Raw genomic sequence first — 16814 nt, forward strand, 5'->3', positions numbered from 1 at the left:
AATAAATGGGATGTGGTTTATGTATAAATTTTTAGATTATATAATATAAATGTTAATGAAAGTATAGACTATATAACATGTAAAAGTAATAATATACATCTATTTATGCTAAAATTAATATATTAAAAAATAAATTAAATTATTAAAAAAATAAGATAAAATTAAAATATTTTATGAAAATAATATTACAAAGAATGATTTTATAATCTAAATGAAAAATTTTCTTTGCTTTGACGTGACATTAAGAATATTTATTTACCTTGTTGTTCTGAATTGTTTGATCCATTTCATTATGCAAAAGAGTTATATTTATTTAAAAAAATTGTCTACCCGTACAATTTTTTATATTTATTTAAATCTTAAGTTATTAATTTGGTTGGTAATTTTAATTAAAAAAAATATAAAAAAATATAAAATTAATAAATTTAATTAATGTTTTCTATATTAAAAAATTTGACTCAGAAATATTATTTTCATAATTATTTTTGCATTTTTTTATTTGTGTGTTTTCAAAATGGATTACCCCTTTTGGTCAATTTTTCATACTTATAACAAACTTATATTTTGTTTGGTTAATTTGTCGACTATATGATATTGATAAAATTTGTACTCATAGATTAATTTTTCATACTTATAACCAACTTACATTTTTTTTGGTTAATTTGTCGACTTTATTATGATATGATATTGATCATTCTGTGCATAATTTGCACTCATAGGTAATCTACACAACCCAAAGATTTATATTTCTTTCAAGAAAAATGTAACTTGGACAACCACAAACAAAAATACTCTCTTGAAACTGAAACTAAAGATTTTTTAATAAGAGAAATGAAACTACAATCATGATGATTATATAAAAAAAAATTATTTATGTTATTGATTTAGATATAAATATATATAATAAAAAATAAATTTACAATTAAATAATATGAAAAATATTAAATTTATAATATTGAGGGTTGTAATTTAAAAAATAAGATTAGTCAATATCATTATACTTTTAACAATTTTGGTAGAACTGTTTGGATCTTGCCTCTTCGTGGTTGAATTGAAATTACAGGAGAAGTTCTTGATTCTGGACTCAATTCGAATCGATAAACAGTCTGAAAAGACTGAAGGAGAGAACCTATGTAGAAATTGTAACTGAAGTAAGGAGGGAGATCACCACCACTGCGAAAGCAAAAGAGGAAACGAAAGAATAGATTTTCAAATTCTCAAAAACCCTTCATTCATTTCCATTAAAACTTCACCCAACATTTATTAAAAAAAATAATAACATGTCACATGCCAACAAGCTCATCAGTTGTTGTCAAATGGAAGTGCTAGAAAGAGACTTGTTAGTATATGGGGACTCTTTTTTCAAACTGTTCTTCATGTGTCACACTATCTGCACTCATGAGAACTTAGTGGTGAAATAGACGGATACAAACTCCCTCTGCTGGTGTAGGTATTAGAACACCTGAAACTTTCTCATCAGGAAGCATAACTTCCCACTTGAACTTGTTTATAAGAATGTGAATGAAATTGAGGACCACAAACCGCATGTAATCTTTTCCAGGGCAAGATCTTGGTCCAGCTCCAAAGGGTATCCAAGTGTATGGAGCAGGAAGAATATTCCCTTCAAACCTTGAGGGATCAAAATTTTCAGGTTCAGGAAAGTACTTGGGATCCTTATTTGTCCCAACAATGGACCAAAAGATCTGTAAAAATGTTAAGAAGTTAGAGACCAATTTAATTTACAAGCTAACTTACATTTATCAATTAATATCTTACAGTCTCTAAACCATGGTACCTTCCACCCCTTTGGAATAGTAAAACCTTCATAGGTGATATCTGTTAAGACCTCTCTGAATACACCTGGTGCAGTTGGATGGAGTCTCATAGTCTCCTGTGCAACAGCCCATGTGTATTTCAGTTTCTGTATGCTGTCCCAGCCTAGTGCTGCACCAGATCCTTTGGATTTTGTCACATCAGCATGCTCTGATTCAAAATTAAAGAAAGTATGATATATAGTCTATCTTTGAAGAAGAAAAATTAAATATACTTCATTTTTTTTGGCTTACCTGTCACTGCCATGGTAAGTCAACATTATTTTTGTTTAAGAATTTTGCATCTGAGTCCAAAAGGAAAATCCAAAAACACAAACTGTATCTTCCTGGCTTAAACCAATATTTTATACAGATAAACCGTATACTTATCTCAGACTACCTTAAAGCTGTCACCTAAAATATTTTATGCAGACAAAACTTAAATGCATTTTCTTAAGTATTTTTAACGTTGTTAGTGACTTAAAATTAATGTTTCAGTTTGGTAATTTGTATAGGAAAAGGGTTGTGAAAGTTATAAAGGATGAAAGTTCAATTCAGAGTAGAGAATTGTACTAAAATTTTAATGTTGTGTATACATAATTAGTATCTTAAATTACCTGATACGATTTTTTGGTAGATATCAGGCCTCTGTCCAATGTGTTTGATCATGAAAGCCAGAGTAACAGCTATTGGCATGTAGCTGGAATTCATCAACCCCATGATGATGTTGCTTATTTCAAGTCTTGGCACATATTTTCCACCCTGCTCAGCACCAACTACGTGTGCTAGTAGATCATCCACAACTTGCCCCTTAGACAAAGCATCAATCTTTTCTTTGATCAGAAACTGGATCTCTTTTCTTATAGAAGCTGAAGCCTTCAGCGCCCTACGGTATGCAGAGCCAGGAAAATTCACAGGAACAGAGTAGATCCCATAAAACAAGTTCTCAAACTCACTGGCCAATTTTGGTTCATCAATGCCTAAGAAGAATTGACAAACCAGTGTGAGGGTTAAGGCCTTCACCAAAGGGTACACCTTCACTTCTGTTTTTCCTTCCCAGTGTGTCATGAAATGTTGGTGCATGGTTGATCCAATCCTGTTCCCCATGTACCTTGCTATTCCCTCAGGTTTCAGAATCCCCAAGATCGCCACAGGAGCAGCAGATGCAGCTTCTTGTCTTGGTTTTGGCTTTGCTGCATGTGTTTGATCAGGAATATTGAAGAAGCTGCGCTGAGTCTTCATGTACCAAACTTTGACAAGCTTTGCCTCATTGGTGGAGAGAAATTTGTTTGCTGCAGGGCCATAAAGAACCACTGTTGGCTCTCCTAGAATATTTGTGTGGAAGATCTCTGAGGAGTACTTTTTGACCCTCTCTTGAATGAAATGTTGAGTTTTGATGAACAAAAATTGGTAGGTTTCACCCAGTAGGGGCCACCCTAAGGTACCAGGGGGCAAGGGTTTAGTGGGAACTGGTCTTCTTCTTTTCTGCAAAACATAGACAGATGCAATGAAGGTGATCACAGTAAGTAACAAAGATTGCATGAAAATATCCATTTCAAGCTACAAATTCTTAGCATGCTACATGAGAGAGTCTTCAGCCTACTTTTTATACTAGTCACAGAGGTAGTCCACAACTCTCTTCAAGTTTTATTGGGTTACTGATCCAATTTTTTAAAATCATATAAATTGAGGTAACTCTTTATTTATTAAGCTAAAAATTATAATTTTGAATACAGTATGCTTTTTTTAGTATATTTAGATTAAAGGGAGACTGAAGAAGAAAAAAAAGGGGAAAAAAACACTAAAAATGTGGTTGTTCAAATTGAGAGAAAGATTGAAAAGTAAAAAGAAATAAATAGAAGGGTGCTCATATATTATATATTTGAACACTAAAAACATATACTTTACATTTTAATAAATTAATATTTTATTTTTTAATTTCAAATATTATTATATTATTATAAGCAGTTGTTAAATGTATTTTTTAAATGATTAAAAAAATAAAATAAAGTCAAATTTAGTATTTTATAAAATTAATTTAAATTGATAAATTTAATTTAAAGATCTAAAAGCAACTCAGTTTATATTTGATTTAAATAAAGTTTTAAATCAATATTAAATAAATTGAACTTATAAAATGAATCAATAATAACAAATATATGTTTTGATTTTTGAATAATACAAAATTTGTATATGTTTAAAAATATATATAGAGTAGGTTGATAGTCAACATCTAGGTTTGTGCATGAGCATAAATCTATAAGTTTAAACAAATGTTATATTGTAACACGCCAGCTGTTATAAGTTAATTAAACATATAAATTATATATATAATTTCTTCACTCGTGTATTATACAGTGCATGTTTATAATATGTATTGAGAATATATACAATAAATAAATAACATCCTGAATTTTTTTAAAATTATTTGTTCCTTTGACTAAAAAAGTGATCATATATAGTAAGATTATAAATATAACAAAATTCAAGTCAATGGTAATATATTATGAATATATATAACAAAATTTAAGAGTAAGTTAATTATTCAATTAAATATATAATAATTAATATTAATATATGACTAATTATAGATTAAATCTATTAAAGGTTATTATATGATTACAATGATAGACTCTTCTAATAATACTAGTATTAAGTTTGGATTTAGAAATTATCTTTTTCAATATATATTTTATCTAATAATTTTGTAAGTAATTTTTTACACATATTGTAAGAATTTTTTTTTTTTAAATCAGTAGCTCTTATCACATGATAGTTTTATCTATTTAATTTAAAATGTATTATTAAAATTTATATATCTTATTAAATCTCTTAACTTAATACTTAAAGACATAACGTATAACTTTAATATTTTTTTAAAAGCATCCTCTAAACTTAAAAAAAAACGATTCTTATATAAATTTTGTATACTATAAAATGGAAATATGATAGTGTGAATATGTAATTAATTTTTTTTCCCATTAAAACACGAGTACACATAAAGACAACGGCTTATTAATAAAAAAATGTTTTAAACAACATAAAACTATAGAATGAAAACAAACTCGAAAAAAAAAATGAATAATAAACTTAGTGTGTTTTAAACATTTATGTAATCATAATAACTTCAACTATTTAAAATGAGTGATAATTATCCAGGTATACATGTCTACATACTGTTTATTTTTTATGGAAAGAAAGTTAAAAAGTTATATTTCCATGACTAAAATATGAAAACTTACTTTTTAACCCCACTATAATTTCTATTTTAATTATTTTTAAATTTAATACATTAAGACATCCTAATGTTAACTATACATAATTTTAAATAATCCAAAAATAACATTCGAGTATAATATTTTTTGAGAGAAGTAGTTCTTGATAATACAATATTATATAACACGAAACCGTAGTTCCCTTAGTATTTATTATATTTTACCTTTTCTATGTTTCTTATTATTTATAATTTTAATATAAAATGGATAAATTAATAATATCAACCTTTGCATGGAACTACCTGTTTCTAAGAGTATTATAAAAATAGGATTTGTAGTTTAAATAATCAAATAGAAAATTAAAAAAAAATAAATCGGATGTACTATTTTGAATATAATTATTTCATCATCACTCTTCTTATCGATAATATTTGTATATTATCTCTTCATTATTAATGTTGTGTCTACTTATCTGTATTTGTATTGTTTTCTATTCATTTGAATTATCATAAGAGTTAGATAATATTTTATTTTAGGTCTATTTACAAAAATTCAAAAGTATGGTTCGAATTTGATTATATTATAAATTCTATTAAAAAATTAATTTTAAATTTAATTTAATTTTATAAATAATTTATAAGATGAAATTTACATTTATTTATAACTTTATATATTATGATATGTTTTTATTTTTAGTTGATTTGAGATTCTAATAAATTTAACTTAAAATCAAAATTAGATAAACCAGACAATCAATACAAGATAATAATAAAAATAAATTTAAATTATAGATAAATACAGTAATAAACATATATACAATCAGGGTCATAAAGTGTTAAAATTACCACGCAATTTCTTTTACTATTTCTTAATGTGAGTTTATAACTACCATTTAGTTAAAGAAAATGAGTGATGGATAGACGACTTTTATTTAAATAATATAATTTCAAAATTATTTAAATGATGATTATACTAATATTTTATTCGTAATTGTGTTGTGTTTTTAAATCGAATTGTTAGTGAAGAAAGTCATACTAAATATATTTTCATTTATCTCATTATTCACATCACACTCCCTTCCTATTTTTCATGTTTCCTGCTCTAAACTTTAGTCACTTATTTTCGACAAAATTATGCAAGAAAAATTAAAACAAGAAAAAGATAATTTAGAAGTTTATTTTAATTATTTTTCCTTACTTTGTTTATATTTTGTTATACATTTTAAAGATAAAAAATAACTCTCACCATGCTGTAATATTTATAAATATAAAAAGTCATGAATATCACTAAACAAAAATCTTTCTATAAGTATTTCATCACCATTAAACACTTATGATAACAAATTATTCAAAAAATATTATAAGTATTTAGAAACATGATAACTATATTCTACTCATTTTAATCAAAGTTATATGTGAGATACTTGATAGCATATTTTTAAATTGCATTAAACTAGAGTTTTGAATGCTACCCATGTTCCACTTTGCTCCATTCAACACTCTAGTTTTTGTACATTGCTTCAGAATTGCTTTTTTTTTTTTAGAATGAAATTTAATTTCCAATTATATTTCAGAATTCTATTTCCAGAACACAAAAATCTATTCCAAATTTATTTTCAAAATATATTTTTTAATTCTGAATTTTGAATTTCGAAATGAAGGAAAATTTTGAGATGGAAAGTCACAATTTGTAACTTACAGAAAGAATTTGTCTTGCTAAATCTAGGCCCTAACCATGTGGGTTATTGGGTTCGACCCGACCCAGACCAATCTGCAAAAAGGGTTTGTTGTTCACAAGGGCATGTTTGTTGGGTTAAATAAAAAGAACGTTGGGACTGTGATTATGTCCTACTAAGAACGTTGGAACTGAGAAGTGATAAGCACTTGGTTTCTTTGAATCTGCACTAAAACCCTACGCACGTATCGTGGTGCAAGTCCAATCGTCATAGCTGTAATGTCTACCCTCGAAATTGAAGCTCGAGAGTAAGTATCCTTCACTACATCTATATTTTCCTCCGTATTTCTATTTCGTTTGCGAATTCTTCAAATCGACAAATTTAATTTTCTTCGTTTACTAAAACTTATGTTTCGATTTTGTTCATGGCTAATTGAAATTCGTTCATTGGTTCTCGCGCAGTGTTTTTTTTTTTTTAATTTGTGTTATTGTCAAATTTCGTTTGCCCTTCGCAGTGTCATCAAAATTGTGCTTCAGTTTTGCAAAGAAAATTCGTTGCATCAGACTTTTCAGACGTTGCAGAATGAATGCCAGGTTTCTCTGAACACTGTTGACAGCATTGAGACTTTTGTTGCTGACATTAACAGTGGGAGGTGGGATGCTATATTGCCTCAAGTTTCTCAACTCAAGCTTCCCAGGAATAAATTGGAGGATTTGTATGAGCAGGTATTTTGTGACATACTTTGGTTAATGACATATAACTACTGATTGTTTAGTGTATAACTGTATATTCGCTTTATCACAGTCTTCCAATGCTGGTTATGGACTTTTTTACGTCTTTAAGACCCTTCCATTACATGAACAGTATCAATAGGGTAATAAGATTAAAATGATGGGCTGAAATGTTGATATAGAGGTTGGTAAGGGTAAAAAACGTGATGCTGTTTGCATAGGAAGTGCTGGATATTGTTACTAATCAATCTGCCTAACCTAACTATGTTTTTGGTCAATCTTAGCTAGTAGCAGCCACTGGCCAGGTGGATTTGTGATTTCGATTTGTTGATCATTGTCTAGTGACATTTGCTTTTTGTGCATTGCTCATTCACTAGATTTTAAGTGCATAATCATTTGGTTGTTTCCCTTGGACTTGAGGATATCTTTATTTAGATTGCCATTTTACTGGAAAGAAAAAATTTCGGGAGTTGTAATATTTTCTCTGCTATATTAGCAGTTTAATAATTTTTTAACCTCCTTTACTTTGGGGGGATAAATGGCCTGTTTTGGTGGAATCGATTTTTGATTAGAAATTAGGATTCATGTTGGAGTTATAAGGTTGGCTTGGTGGTAAGAAGTGAATGAAGGGAAGGGAAGGTGGGATAGGTAAAGGGTTTAAATCCCCCTGCTAACAAAAAAACTGACATATTAACAACTAACATTTGCTGATAAAAAGAAAAGAAAATAAAAAGGAATTGATGTTGAAAGATTTGATTTCGGAAGAGTTGAGGTTAAAAAAATTGATTTGTAATTCTGCATTTGGGAATGATGTTTTAAGAGTGAGTTGAGAAGAATAGATGTTGTTAGATGAGAAAGTATAATCGCTTTTAAAGTGTAAATATAAATAATTTTTTATGCCTCACATCCAGATTCAATTATTGACAATGAAATAAGCTAAAAAAAAAATTCATTTATCTTTGAAAATGCTAGAAAGTTGCCAAATGAGGTTGGATACTTTAGGAATCTAATTTTTCCCCTCCACTGGGAAAGTGATGCTAACAAATCAAGCTAAAAAGAGAATTGAGCTGATAAAAATTAAGCAGTGTTCATATTTGTTATGGGCCAATTGGCCTCTAGGGGATGTGATATTCAGGAACTCTCATTCAGCACTGTTTGATATTTGTAAAATCTCGCCTTATACTGATCTGTATAACACTGTAATAATGGTATCTGTTCTAGTCAATATTTCAAAATTTAAAACATGGTTGCAGATTGTACTAGAAATGATTGAACTTCGAGAACTGGATACTGCTCGTGCAATTTTAAGGCAAACACAGGTGATGGGTGTAATGAAACAAGAGCAGCCTGAAAGATATTTGCGTCTTGAACATCTCCTAGTTAGAACTTATTTTGATCCAAATGAGGTTAGTACGTTATTCTTATTTTTATTTTTGCAATTTCATGTTGTCTAACTCAAGACACTTGTTTCTTATTTCGCTCTAAGCTATTTGTATCTGCAATTTGCTAGAGTTGTCATCATTCATCTTCAATTCTTATGTATATATAGCAGAAAATACATGTCAATAATAGACCATGCATTTGGAGACTTTACTCCAAATGAGGGCTTAGACAGTGCAATGGTTGCAATGAGGCATTGTTAGGACTATGGAAGTTATGTAACAGTAATTTTAAGAATGCAAAGTTACAAAACTGCCATGAGGCAATTGTTGTTTAGGAGTTAAAAAACAGGGAAACAGATCTGTGTTCTGTATTCTGAAGTTTTAGGGCAGGAAGTCTCTTCTAAGACATTCGTTGGAGCTTTATGTGGTGGATGAAGCCTTGGCTTTGTGTTTAATAAAGTCAGTGTTTAGTTTAGACAGTATTTTAATAAATAAATGAGCCTTATGCAGAAATTAGGAAGCCTTTGCATCCTTTTATTTTATTTTAGGGTATGGTTGGATGGAGGGCTTTAAACTTTTATGAAATACAAACTCCTGACATGGACAATGGACAGCGTTAAATGAAGTTAAATATAGGTAAAATAGCAGAAGATCTAAAATAATAATCAATATTTGTATATTCGTGTGTGTATTCACTCTCCTATGATAATAACAAGTCAAGACATGCTGTCAGATTTTGTTTTCTAAAATTTATATTACTTTTTAAGTTTAGTTTTCTGAATGTTTAAAAAATATAGATACTTTTTTTTAATAATACTACTATATTAGGGTCCTTGAAATGTCCATTAATATGGAGGCGTTGGCTTAAGTGTTTAATAATGGGTTGGCTCAAGCAGATAAAAGTAAAATGAGGAGTGCCTAACATGTGTTGTATTGGTGTTGGAATGTGTTTGATGCTCCAAAACTTAAAGCAATAGGAGTGTTCATTCTTCATAGCTTTGGATGGAAAGGAATGGAGGGTTAATTACTTAATTTTTTTATTTTAAATTTAGTGAGTTATGAAATGTGTTGAAAAAATGGATATCGGATGAATGGAAAGTTACATGATGATCTTTATTTTGTTCCTCTCATTTAAAAAATTATCAAATGAGGATAATATCCACATAAAATGAAAAATTTTCCTTTCCATTAAGCTTTCAAACTCTTCCATTCCGAACAATCACTTAAATATATTTTAACTTCTACTAAAATTATTATGGCACAGAAGTCATATGAGACCTGGCAGTGGGCTAGCCTTATAGACCCAGGAGTTCTGTTTTTTTTTTATTATTATGGTTAATGTTGTTTAGTTGATGAAATATTTTTTGAAATACCCACATTTTAATTCCAATTAGAGGGGAGTGCTAGCTTAAAGTATGGGCATTTTAAAGAAAAGTAATGGAAACTATTGATTTTAGTTCTTGGGGACCAAACCTAAATTTGGAAATTTTTCAAGGACTAAAAAAACCATTTACCCTTATTTTATTATTATTTGTTTTTGGGAAAAAAGAGTATAATAATGACAACTTCAAAGCTTTATTTCTAGCCATATCCTTGTGTTTGTTTCTTTACCCAAGGGTTCATGATTTGTGTCCTATATGATAGGCTTATCAAGACTCAACAAAAGAGAAGCGACGTGCACAAATAGGCCAAGGTTTTTGTTTTTTTACTGTTGTAGTTGTTACCTTGAAGTTGTGATACTATTTTTTTGTTGTAATGAATATCTAATTTTTTATTTGAAATGAAACTTCATTTTTTTAGGATTTTACCTTAAGAACTTCTCTTTCCTTGCATTTTCAGCTCTTGCAGCAGAAGTTACTGTGGTGCCACCATCCCGATTGATGGCTTTAATTGGTCAGGCTTTGAAGTGGCAACAGCATCAAGGTATTTACTTTCATGGTTTTGAAAAATAAGATTCCTTGTCATGGTTATTAAAAATAAGATTCCTTGTCATGGTTATTAAAAATAAGATTCATTGTCATGGTGATCATCTTCTTATTGTTTTTCCTGTGTTTCTTAATGCAGTTCACTGTATGTTTTTAATTTGATTTCACTATTTTCCATTTCTTCTTTGAATTTTGTCTTGGTAACCAAGTACAAAGTCTTACTTGGTCATTTCTACAACTTAAAATGCTGGATGAATTCAATTTTCAAATTTCATTTATACTGATGCTTGATTCATCTTTCATTTCTCTAATAATAAAATAAGCACAAAAGAAACTTGTTGGAAGGCCACTTGAATGGTGGCCACTCCTAGCTTGCCTTCTCTGTGGCCTATTTGGGCCACCTTCATTGTTGTCCAGCACCTTCTCTGTGTGTTAATTAGAGCCTATAATACTAGCTTATATTTGTCATTGCTAGAGATGATAAATGTTTAGTTCCCATGATATCTTTACATTTTGACTGAGCTATGCTTTCCTTTGGGTTCTCTCAGGGTTGCTTCCTCCAGGAACACAGTTTGATTTGTTTCGTGGAACAGCTGCTATGAAACAAGATGTGGATGACATGTATCCAACAGCTCTTTCTCACACGATAAAGGTATCTTATCCATATTTAAGGCATTGTTTCAGTTATGTTTTTATGGAGATGAGAAGTGAACAACACTGAAGGAGTCAGAGAAAACAAAAATGTAGATCCAACAGTGTATGTGGTACAGAATGCAGCAAGTTTTCTTTCATAATCTAACCCTTCTATTTCATGCCTGCTTATGTGCTTGTTTAGTTTGGGACTAAAAGTCATGCAGAATGTGCTTGCTTTTCACCAGATGGGCAGTTTCTCGTGTCATGCTCAGTTGATGGGTTTATTGAGGTATGCATAATTTGAGTTTTTAAAGTTGCATTTTGAGCTGCTTTCTTCCTGTTTTTTTTTGGTAATATTTCTAGGTGTGGGATTACATAATTGGAGTTTTGAGCGTCCTTTCAGTTGCTTTTTCCCTGACTTTTTGGAATATTTCTAGGTATGGGATTATATAAGTGGAAAGCTGAAGAAAGATCTTCAGTACCAGGCTGACGTGAGTGAGTTTTTATTTGATCAGTTTTACCTTCTAATTATAAAATGTCTTAGTATGTATAGTCAATGAATTTGGAAATGGATGTTTGGCCAAACTATTTCCTTCGTATGTATGATATACTTAGCCCCCAAGATTGCCTATCACTTACATTACTCTGGTAGAGTAGTACCTTTGATCTTTGTGTAATTTTGGGTTTTCAAATTTGACCACCATCAAATTTAATCTTGGCTTTAACATGAAGTATACATTGTGGTATTTTAAATTTGTATGTGTAAATCCATGCTTATAAGTTATATTACATATTTTATTCATGCAATTGTTTTTTTCTTTCATTAAGCGATGTCTTGTTTTGCTGATCTGTCTCTTGCTCACTTTGTGCTCAATAAATATATCAAAACATCTCTGATTGATTTATGTTTTCTAAGAATTTTAATACGATTATTAACATGAATGTGTTTAATATTCGCTAGCAATTTAGTTATACATATAATTTTAGCAGTCATTTCTGAAAGGAAATTTCTTAGTGTACCGTAAGTCTTTTCCTTAGACATTTTCTGATTCGATGAACTTGCAGGAAGTGTTCATGATGCATGATGATGCTGTGCTTTGTGTAGACTTTAGCAGAGATTCGGAAATGCTTGCATCTGGGTCTCAAGATGGAAAGATTAAAGTGAGTAATTCATGTTTGCATTTAAGGCTGCATGAGCTAACCTTTAGAAGAATTTCTTATATTTTTGATTTTGTATGTGTTTATGCGTGTGTGTATTCAAGCTGTGCACAGCTCTTCAATATTTCTGTGAAATGGAATTGAGCTACTGAACATAATTCATTTGGCAAATTTTAGGATTTATACCTATGGAGCGTGAGTGAGTAGTGAATAGTGTCAAATTGTGCAACTAGGTGAAAAAGGTCATGATTAAATAGGGATGTGGGATCTCGAAAATTCATATTTTTGCTGGTAACCTCGATTTATACTGTAAGGTAACTTGGGTATATTGGTATAAATTTGTGAACAAAACAATTAATAGTTACCTTTTAGCATGGCCTTGTTGGGATAAATCTTTCCATTAACAGTTAAAGGAGAAGAAAACTAGTTTATGCATAAGTTAAAAGCAACCTTTTGGAGACTAGCATTACTACAACAATGTTAATTGTATCTAAACACTATTAATGCCGTGATTTGTGTTTAAAACTGGCATGGCATGGTCCTATTTTGTCTTATCTTGTGGTTCCTTGAATATTTACTGATTTCCATGTGGATGTTGTAGTTCCTGTTTTTGGAAGTGTTTATGTTTTCAACTCAACTGTTAATATGTGAAACTTATAATTGTATATTTCACATTTCTTTTTAGGTCTGGCGTATTAGGACTGGCCAGTGCTTGCGGCGTCTTGAACGTGCTCATTCCCAAGGTGTCACAAGTGTTTCCTTCTCTCGTGATGGAAGCCAGTTATTAAGCACTTCATTTGACAGCACAGCAAGGTTTTTTCGTTTAGTTTTACTTATTTTATGTTGTCTTGTTAGAGATAACTGTTTACAGGCCATGAGTTGAACTGACTTAAATTTTAGGCTTGAGAGGTTCTTTTAAGTTGTTAACAAGGAGGGCATGAATGACCAAATGATTAAAAGTTGGCATTAATTGGTAGATGATGCAAGCCTAAAATACAACTTAAAAATGCGGGGTTGACAATGTGGCCATTGGTGAAAAGCACGGTGGTTTCAATATGTTTTTCTTTCCAAATAAATGCTAAAATAAATATAATAGTCATGAACCAACTATCGTGAAAGGTTAAAATGGTAGCTGAAGGCACATGATTTCTTTATATCTAACTGGCAACAGTCACAAGAGATCTCTTTGTGCTTGAAGTGTAGACTAAGTAGAATTTAACTTTTACTTAAAAGAATTGGATACTAGGGATTAAATTCTAGACATCATAAAAGGCTCCAATGACGTGTCATGAACAGTAGAAGTTTAAGTTGTTGCTAGGTGAAAGCACTTGAATGGTTTTATATCCTACACTAATAGCGTAATTATCAAGAACAATAACATAGTGTAGGAAATACAATTCCCCAAAAGTATCACAAAAGTTAAAGGAAACTATGATATAATGCAAGTTAAATACATGAAAATAACATAATTAAAGTCACATCATAATAAGCGTCATAACACGGGTTCCTCAGAAAATAGTACACTCAAGTAAAAACAATTGACACAAAACAAGAATAAATTGAGAACCTAGTGCTCGTGTATGCCCAGGAAGTTAGAAAATAAGCAGTTATCTCATAAGTTATAAACCTAACAAAATCAATTTTCCTCCTTTTCCCCAACATACAGTATGTTTGGATTTCAGTTCGGATGACTCAAACTTTAGTTAAAAACTAAACTCACATAATCATCATTGTCATAGTCATCAAGTGAGACATATCCTGTTGCCTGTATTTCCAATTCCTTAAGATCTCTTCTTCGTTCTTCATCCAAACAGTGAGTTAGATCTTGTAAGGGGAGTGTTGTTAGAGGTAGAAGGGATTGTAAATCAAATTACTCATTTTTGTGCTGCTCTTTAGCCCAACTCCTTGTTCAAATCTTAGTACTGCCATATAGTTTATATTTTTATATATTAACATTATAAAATGCTTTAATAAAATGTCAGCTACTGGTGAATGAAAAGATTCTTTTTTTGTGATGTAGGATCCACGGCCTCAAATCTGGAAAAATGTTGAAAGAGTTTCGTGGCCATACATCTTATGTAAATGATGCAATTTTTACAAATGATGGAAGTCGTGTTATTACTGCCTCAAGTGACTGTACGATCAAGGTCAGTTACTTGGCATATACTTGAAGTTCCGTGTTTATAGGGCATTCACAAGAGATGTATTTTTCCTCCTTGTTGTAGGTCTGGGATGTGAAGACTACAGACTGCATGCAAACTTTTAAGCCACCTCCTCCTTTAAGGGTGTGTCTTCAAAAATTTACTATTATGGGTTTTTTTTCCATTCAATTTTCTGACAATTTTGTTCATTTGCCTAATTTCTGATTTCTTTGAACTGTTAGGGAGGTGATGCTTCGGTCAATTCTGTTCACATTTTCCCCAAGAATACTGATCACATTGTTGTTTGTAACAAAACATCATCTATATATATTATGACCCTTCAAGGACAGGTATACATAAAAGAGTGGATGACCGGAAATTATTTTATTTATACTTTAGTCCATTAGTGTAATATCAAAGATGTTGCACTGTCCTCCTTAATGAATGTGTTTGTTCTGACAAGGATGAGTATGTATCTAATTCTGCATATTCATGCTGCTGAATATAGGCATTGACTTAAATGTGGACTGGAGAAGCTTTGGGCTTCATTTCTTTTCATCTGTTTTTTGAAAAGGAAGTGTTGTGACAGCATGTTAGGATTTAACTGCAAGATATGAAACTTTAGTTCATCTCTATTCTGAGCATTATTTTCTGTCAATTGATAGGTTGTAAAGAGCTTCTCATCTGGAAAAAGAGAGGGTGGAGACTTTGTTGCAGCCTGTGTTTCACCTAAAGGGGAATGGATTTACTGTGTTGGTGAAGACAGGTATCCTGATTTATGTATAATATGACACAGCTCTTCATATATTCTGGTAGACAGACTTCAAGTACATTATGGAATTACATCATGTATGCTTTATGATGATATTTTCCCATATTTCTTAAGCACAACACAATAACATAACCCAATAATTTTGCAGTAACTTCTGGATGATGTTACCAAATTAGTAATATTCTTTCTTGAAATAATCTAACCCTCCAAACATTTTCCAAATATTGTTAAATTCTTAATGGAATGACAAATTGAATGCAGGAATATATACTGCTTCAGCTATCAATCTGGAAAATTGGAGCATCTAATGAAGGTAATTGGTCATAATTTCCATAAATATTTGTGTTGTTGCAATATTGCATGTGAAAGATGGTATAAGACTCAGTTGATAAATAGAATTAGATTGAGCCAAATAAGGTGTATCAGATGATACCGCCTGAGTTTGATATCAGACGCAAGTTTTAGTCTGTGTATACCAGATACAAATTCAAACAGTGCATATCAGACTATGCGAAAATAGACTGGATATTAAACTGTGTATTTGCCACATTTATCTTGTTCAATATTTCGTTAAAACAGGGATTTTGTGTACAATTTGCTAATACTAACTCGAACCAGAATTGGCGCGCTTTTCATGCTGGTTTTTTATGCATTACTAATTTCTTCAGATAATACGTTATGCATTCTATGTTGATCAAACCCTCTGTCTGTGTTTGGTTAAATGGGATTTTATTTTCCCGTATTTTGTTCCCATGCAGTATGCTTCTTTTCTACCGAGGCTGTTTTCTTAAGAAATAATTTGTTTAATGATATAATGAAATTCTCGGTGGCTGATGGCAGGTCCATGAGAAGGAAGTTATAGGTGTCACTCACCATCCCCATAGGAATCTTGTTGCAACTTTTAGCGAAGACTGCACCATGAAGTTGTGGAAGCCTTGAACCCTTTGGGGCTATTTCTATGTTGTTAACACAAATGAACATCTTTGTTATTTCTGCAATGTATATAGTATTCAGGAGTTTAATTTTAATCTATTGTTAGTAAAATTAATTTATATTATTGACCAATGATGTGTTAGTTGAAAGCCGGTGCTGCGTTACGGGTTATTGACTCATTGAAAATTCAAAATATCTATTTGCATTTTTTATTTTATTTTTAAACCCATCCTTTTATTGACGTTATATAGTGAATATATTTTCCATGCACCATATTGTGAATCCATTTTATTTTATTTTTTAGTAACGTATATGGGATGCGGTCCTTGGAACTGAATGAATACTTGTATTGATTTACATGAAGCATGGAAGTATATGTTGTATATGTATGAGCTGAATAATACTGAGTACGTTGTATTGATGGCTACTGAATAATGA

General features: G+C 30.7%; 2 protein-coding genes across 2 annotated transcripts; one reads left to right on the forward strand and one right to left on the reverse strand.

The window, feature by feature from the left end:
• Window positions 1-1206: 1206 nt before the first annotated feature.
• Window positions 1207-3635, reverse strand: LOC137812269 (beta-amyrin 28-monooxygenase-like). Its single transcript, XM_068614196.1, has 3 exons — window positions 2429-3635; window positions 1796-1983; window positions 1207-1703 (listed from the first exon to the last, which is right to left on the reverse strand). Exons 1-3 carry the CDS (start codon window positions 3363-3365, stop codon window positions 1407-1409), a joined length of 1422 nt encoding a protein of 473 aa, XP_068470297.1. The 5' UTR covers window positions 3366-3635; the 3' UTR covers window positions 1207-1406.
• Window positions 3636-6771: 3136 nt separating this feature from the next.
• On the forward strand, window positions 6772-16622 carry LOC137812270 (suppressor of mec-8 and unc-52 protein homolog 1). The gene is made up of 16 exons (XM_068614197.1): window positions 6772-7008; window positions 7216-7426; window positions 8686-8838; window positions 10459-10507; window positions 10654-10737; window positions 11288-11391; window positions 11575-11661; window positions 11810-11863; window positions 12438-12533; window positions 13216-13343; window positions 14551-14677; window positions 14756-14815; window positions 14914-15021; window positions 15337-15437; window positions 15705-15756; window positions 16284-16622. Exons 1-16 carry the CDS (start codon window positions 6980-6982, stop codon window positions 16380-16382), a joined length of 1542 nt encoding a protein of 513 aa, XP_068470298.1. The 5' UTR covers window positions 6772-6979; the 3' UTR covers window positions 16383-16622.
• The last annotated feature ends 192 nt before the right edge of the window (window positions 16623-16814 follow it).

Source organism: Phaseolus vulgaris, chromosome 2, assembly GCF_000499845.2.
Source record: "Phaseolus vulgaris cultivar G19833 chromosome 2, P. vulgaris v2.0, whole genome shotgun sequence".
NCBI lineage: Eukaryota > Viridiplantae > Streptophyta > Magnoliopsida > Fabales > Fabaceae > Phaseolus > Phaseolus vulgaris.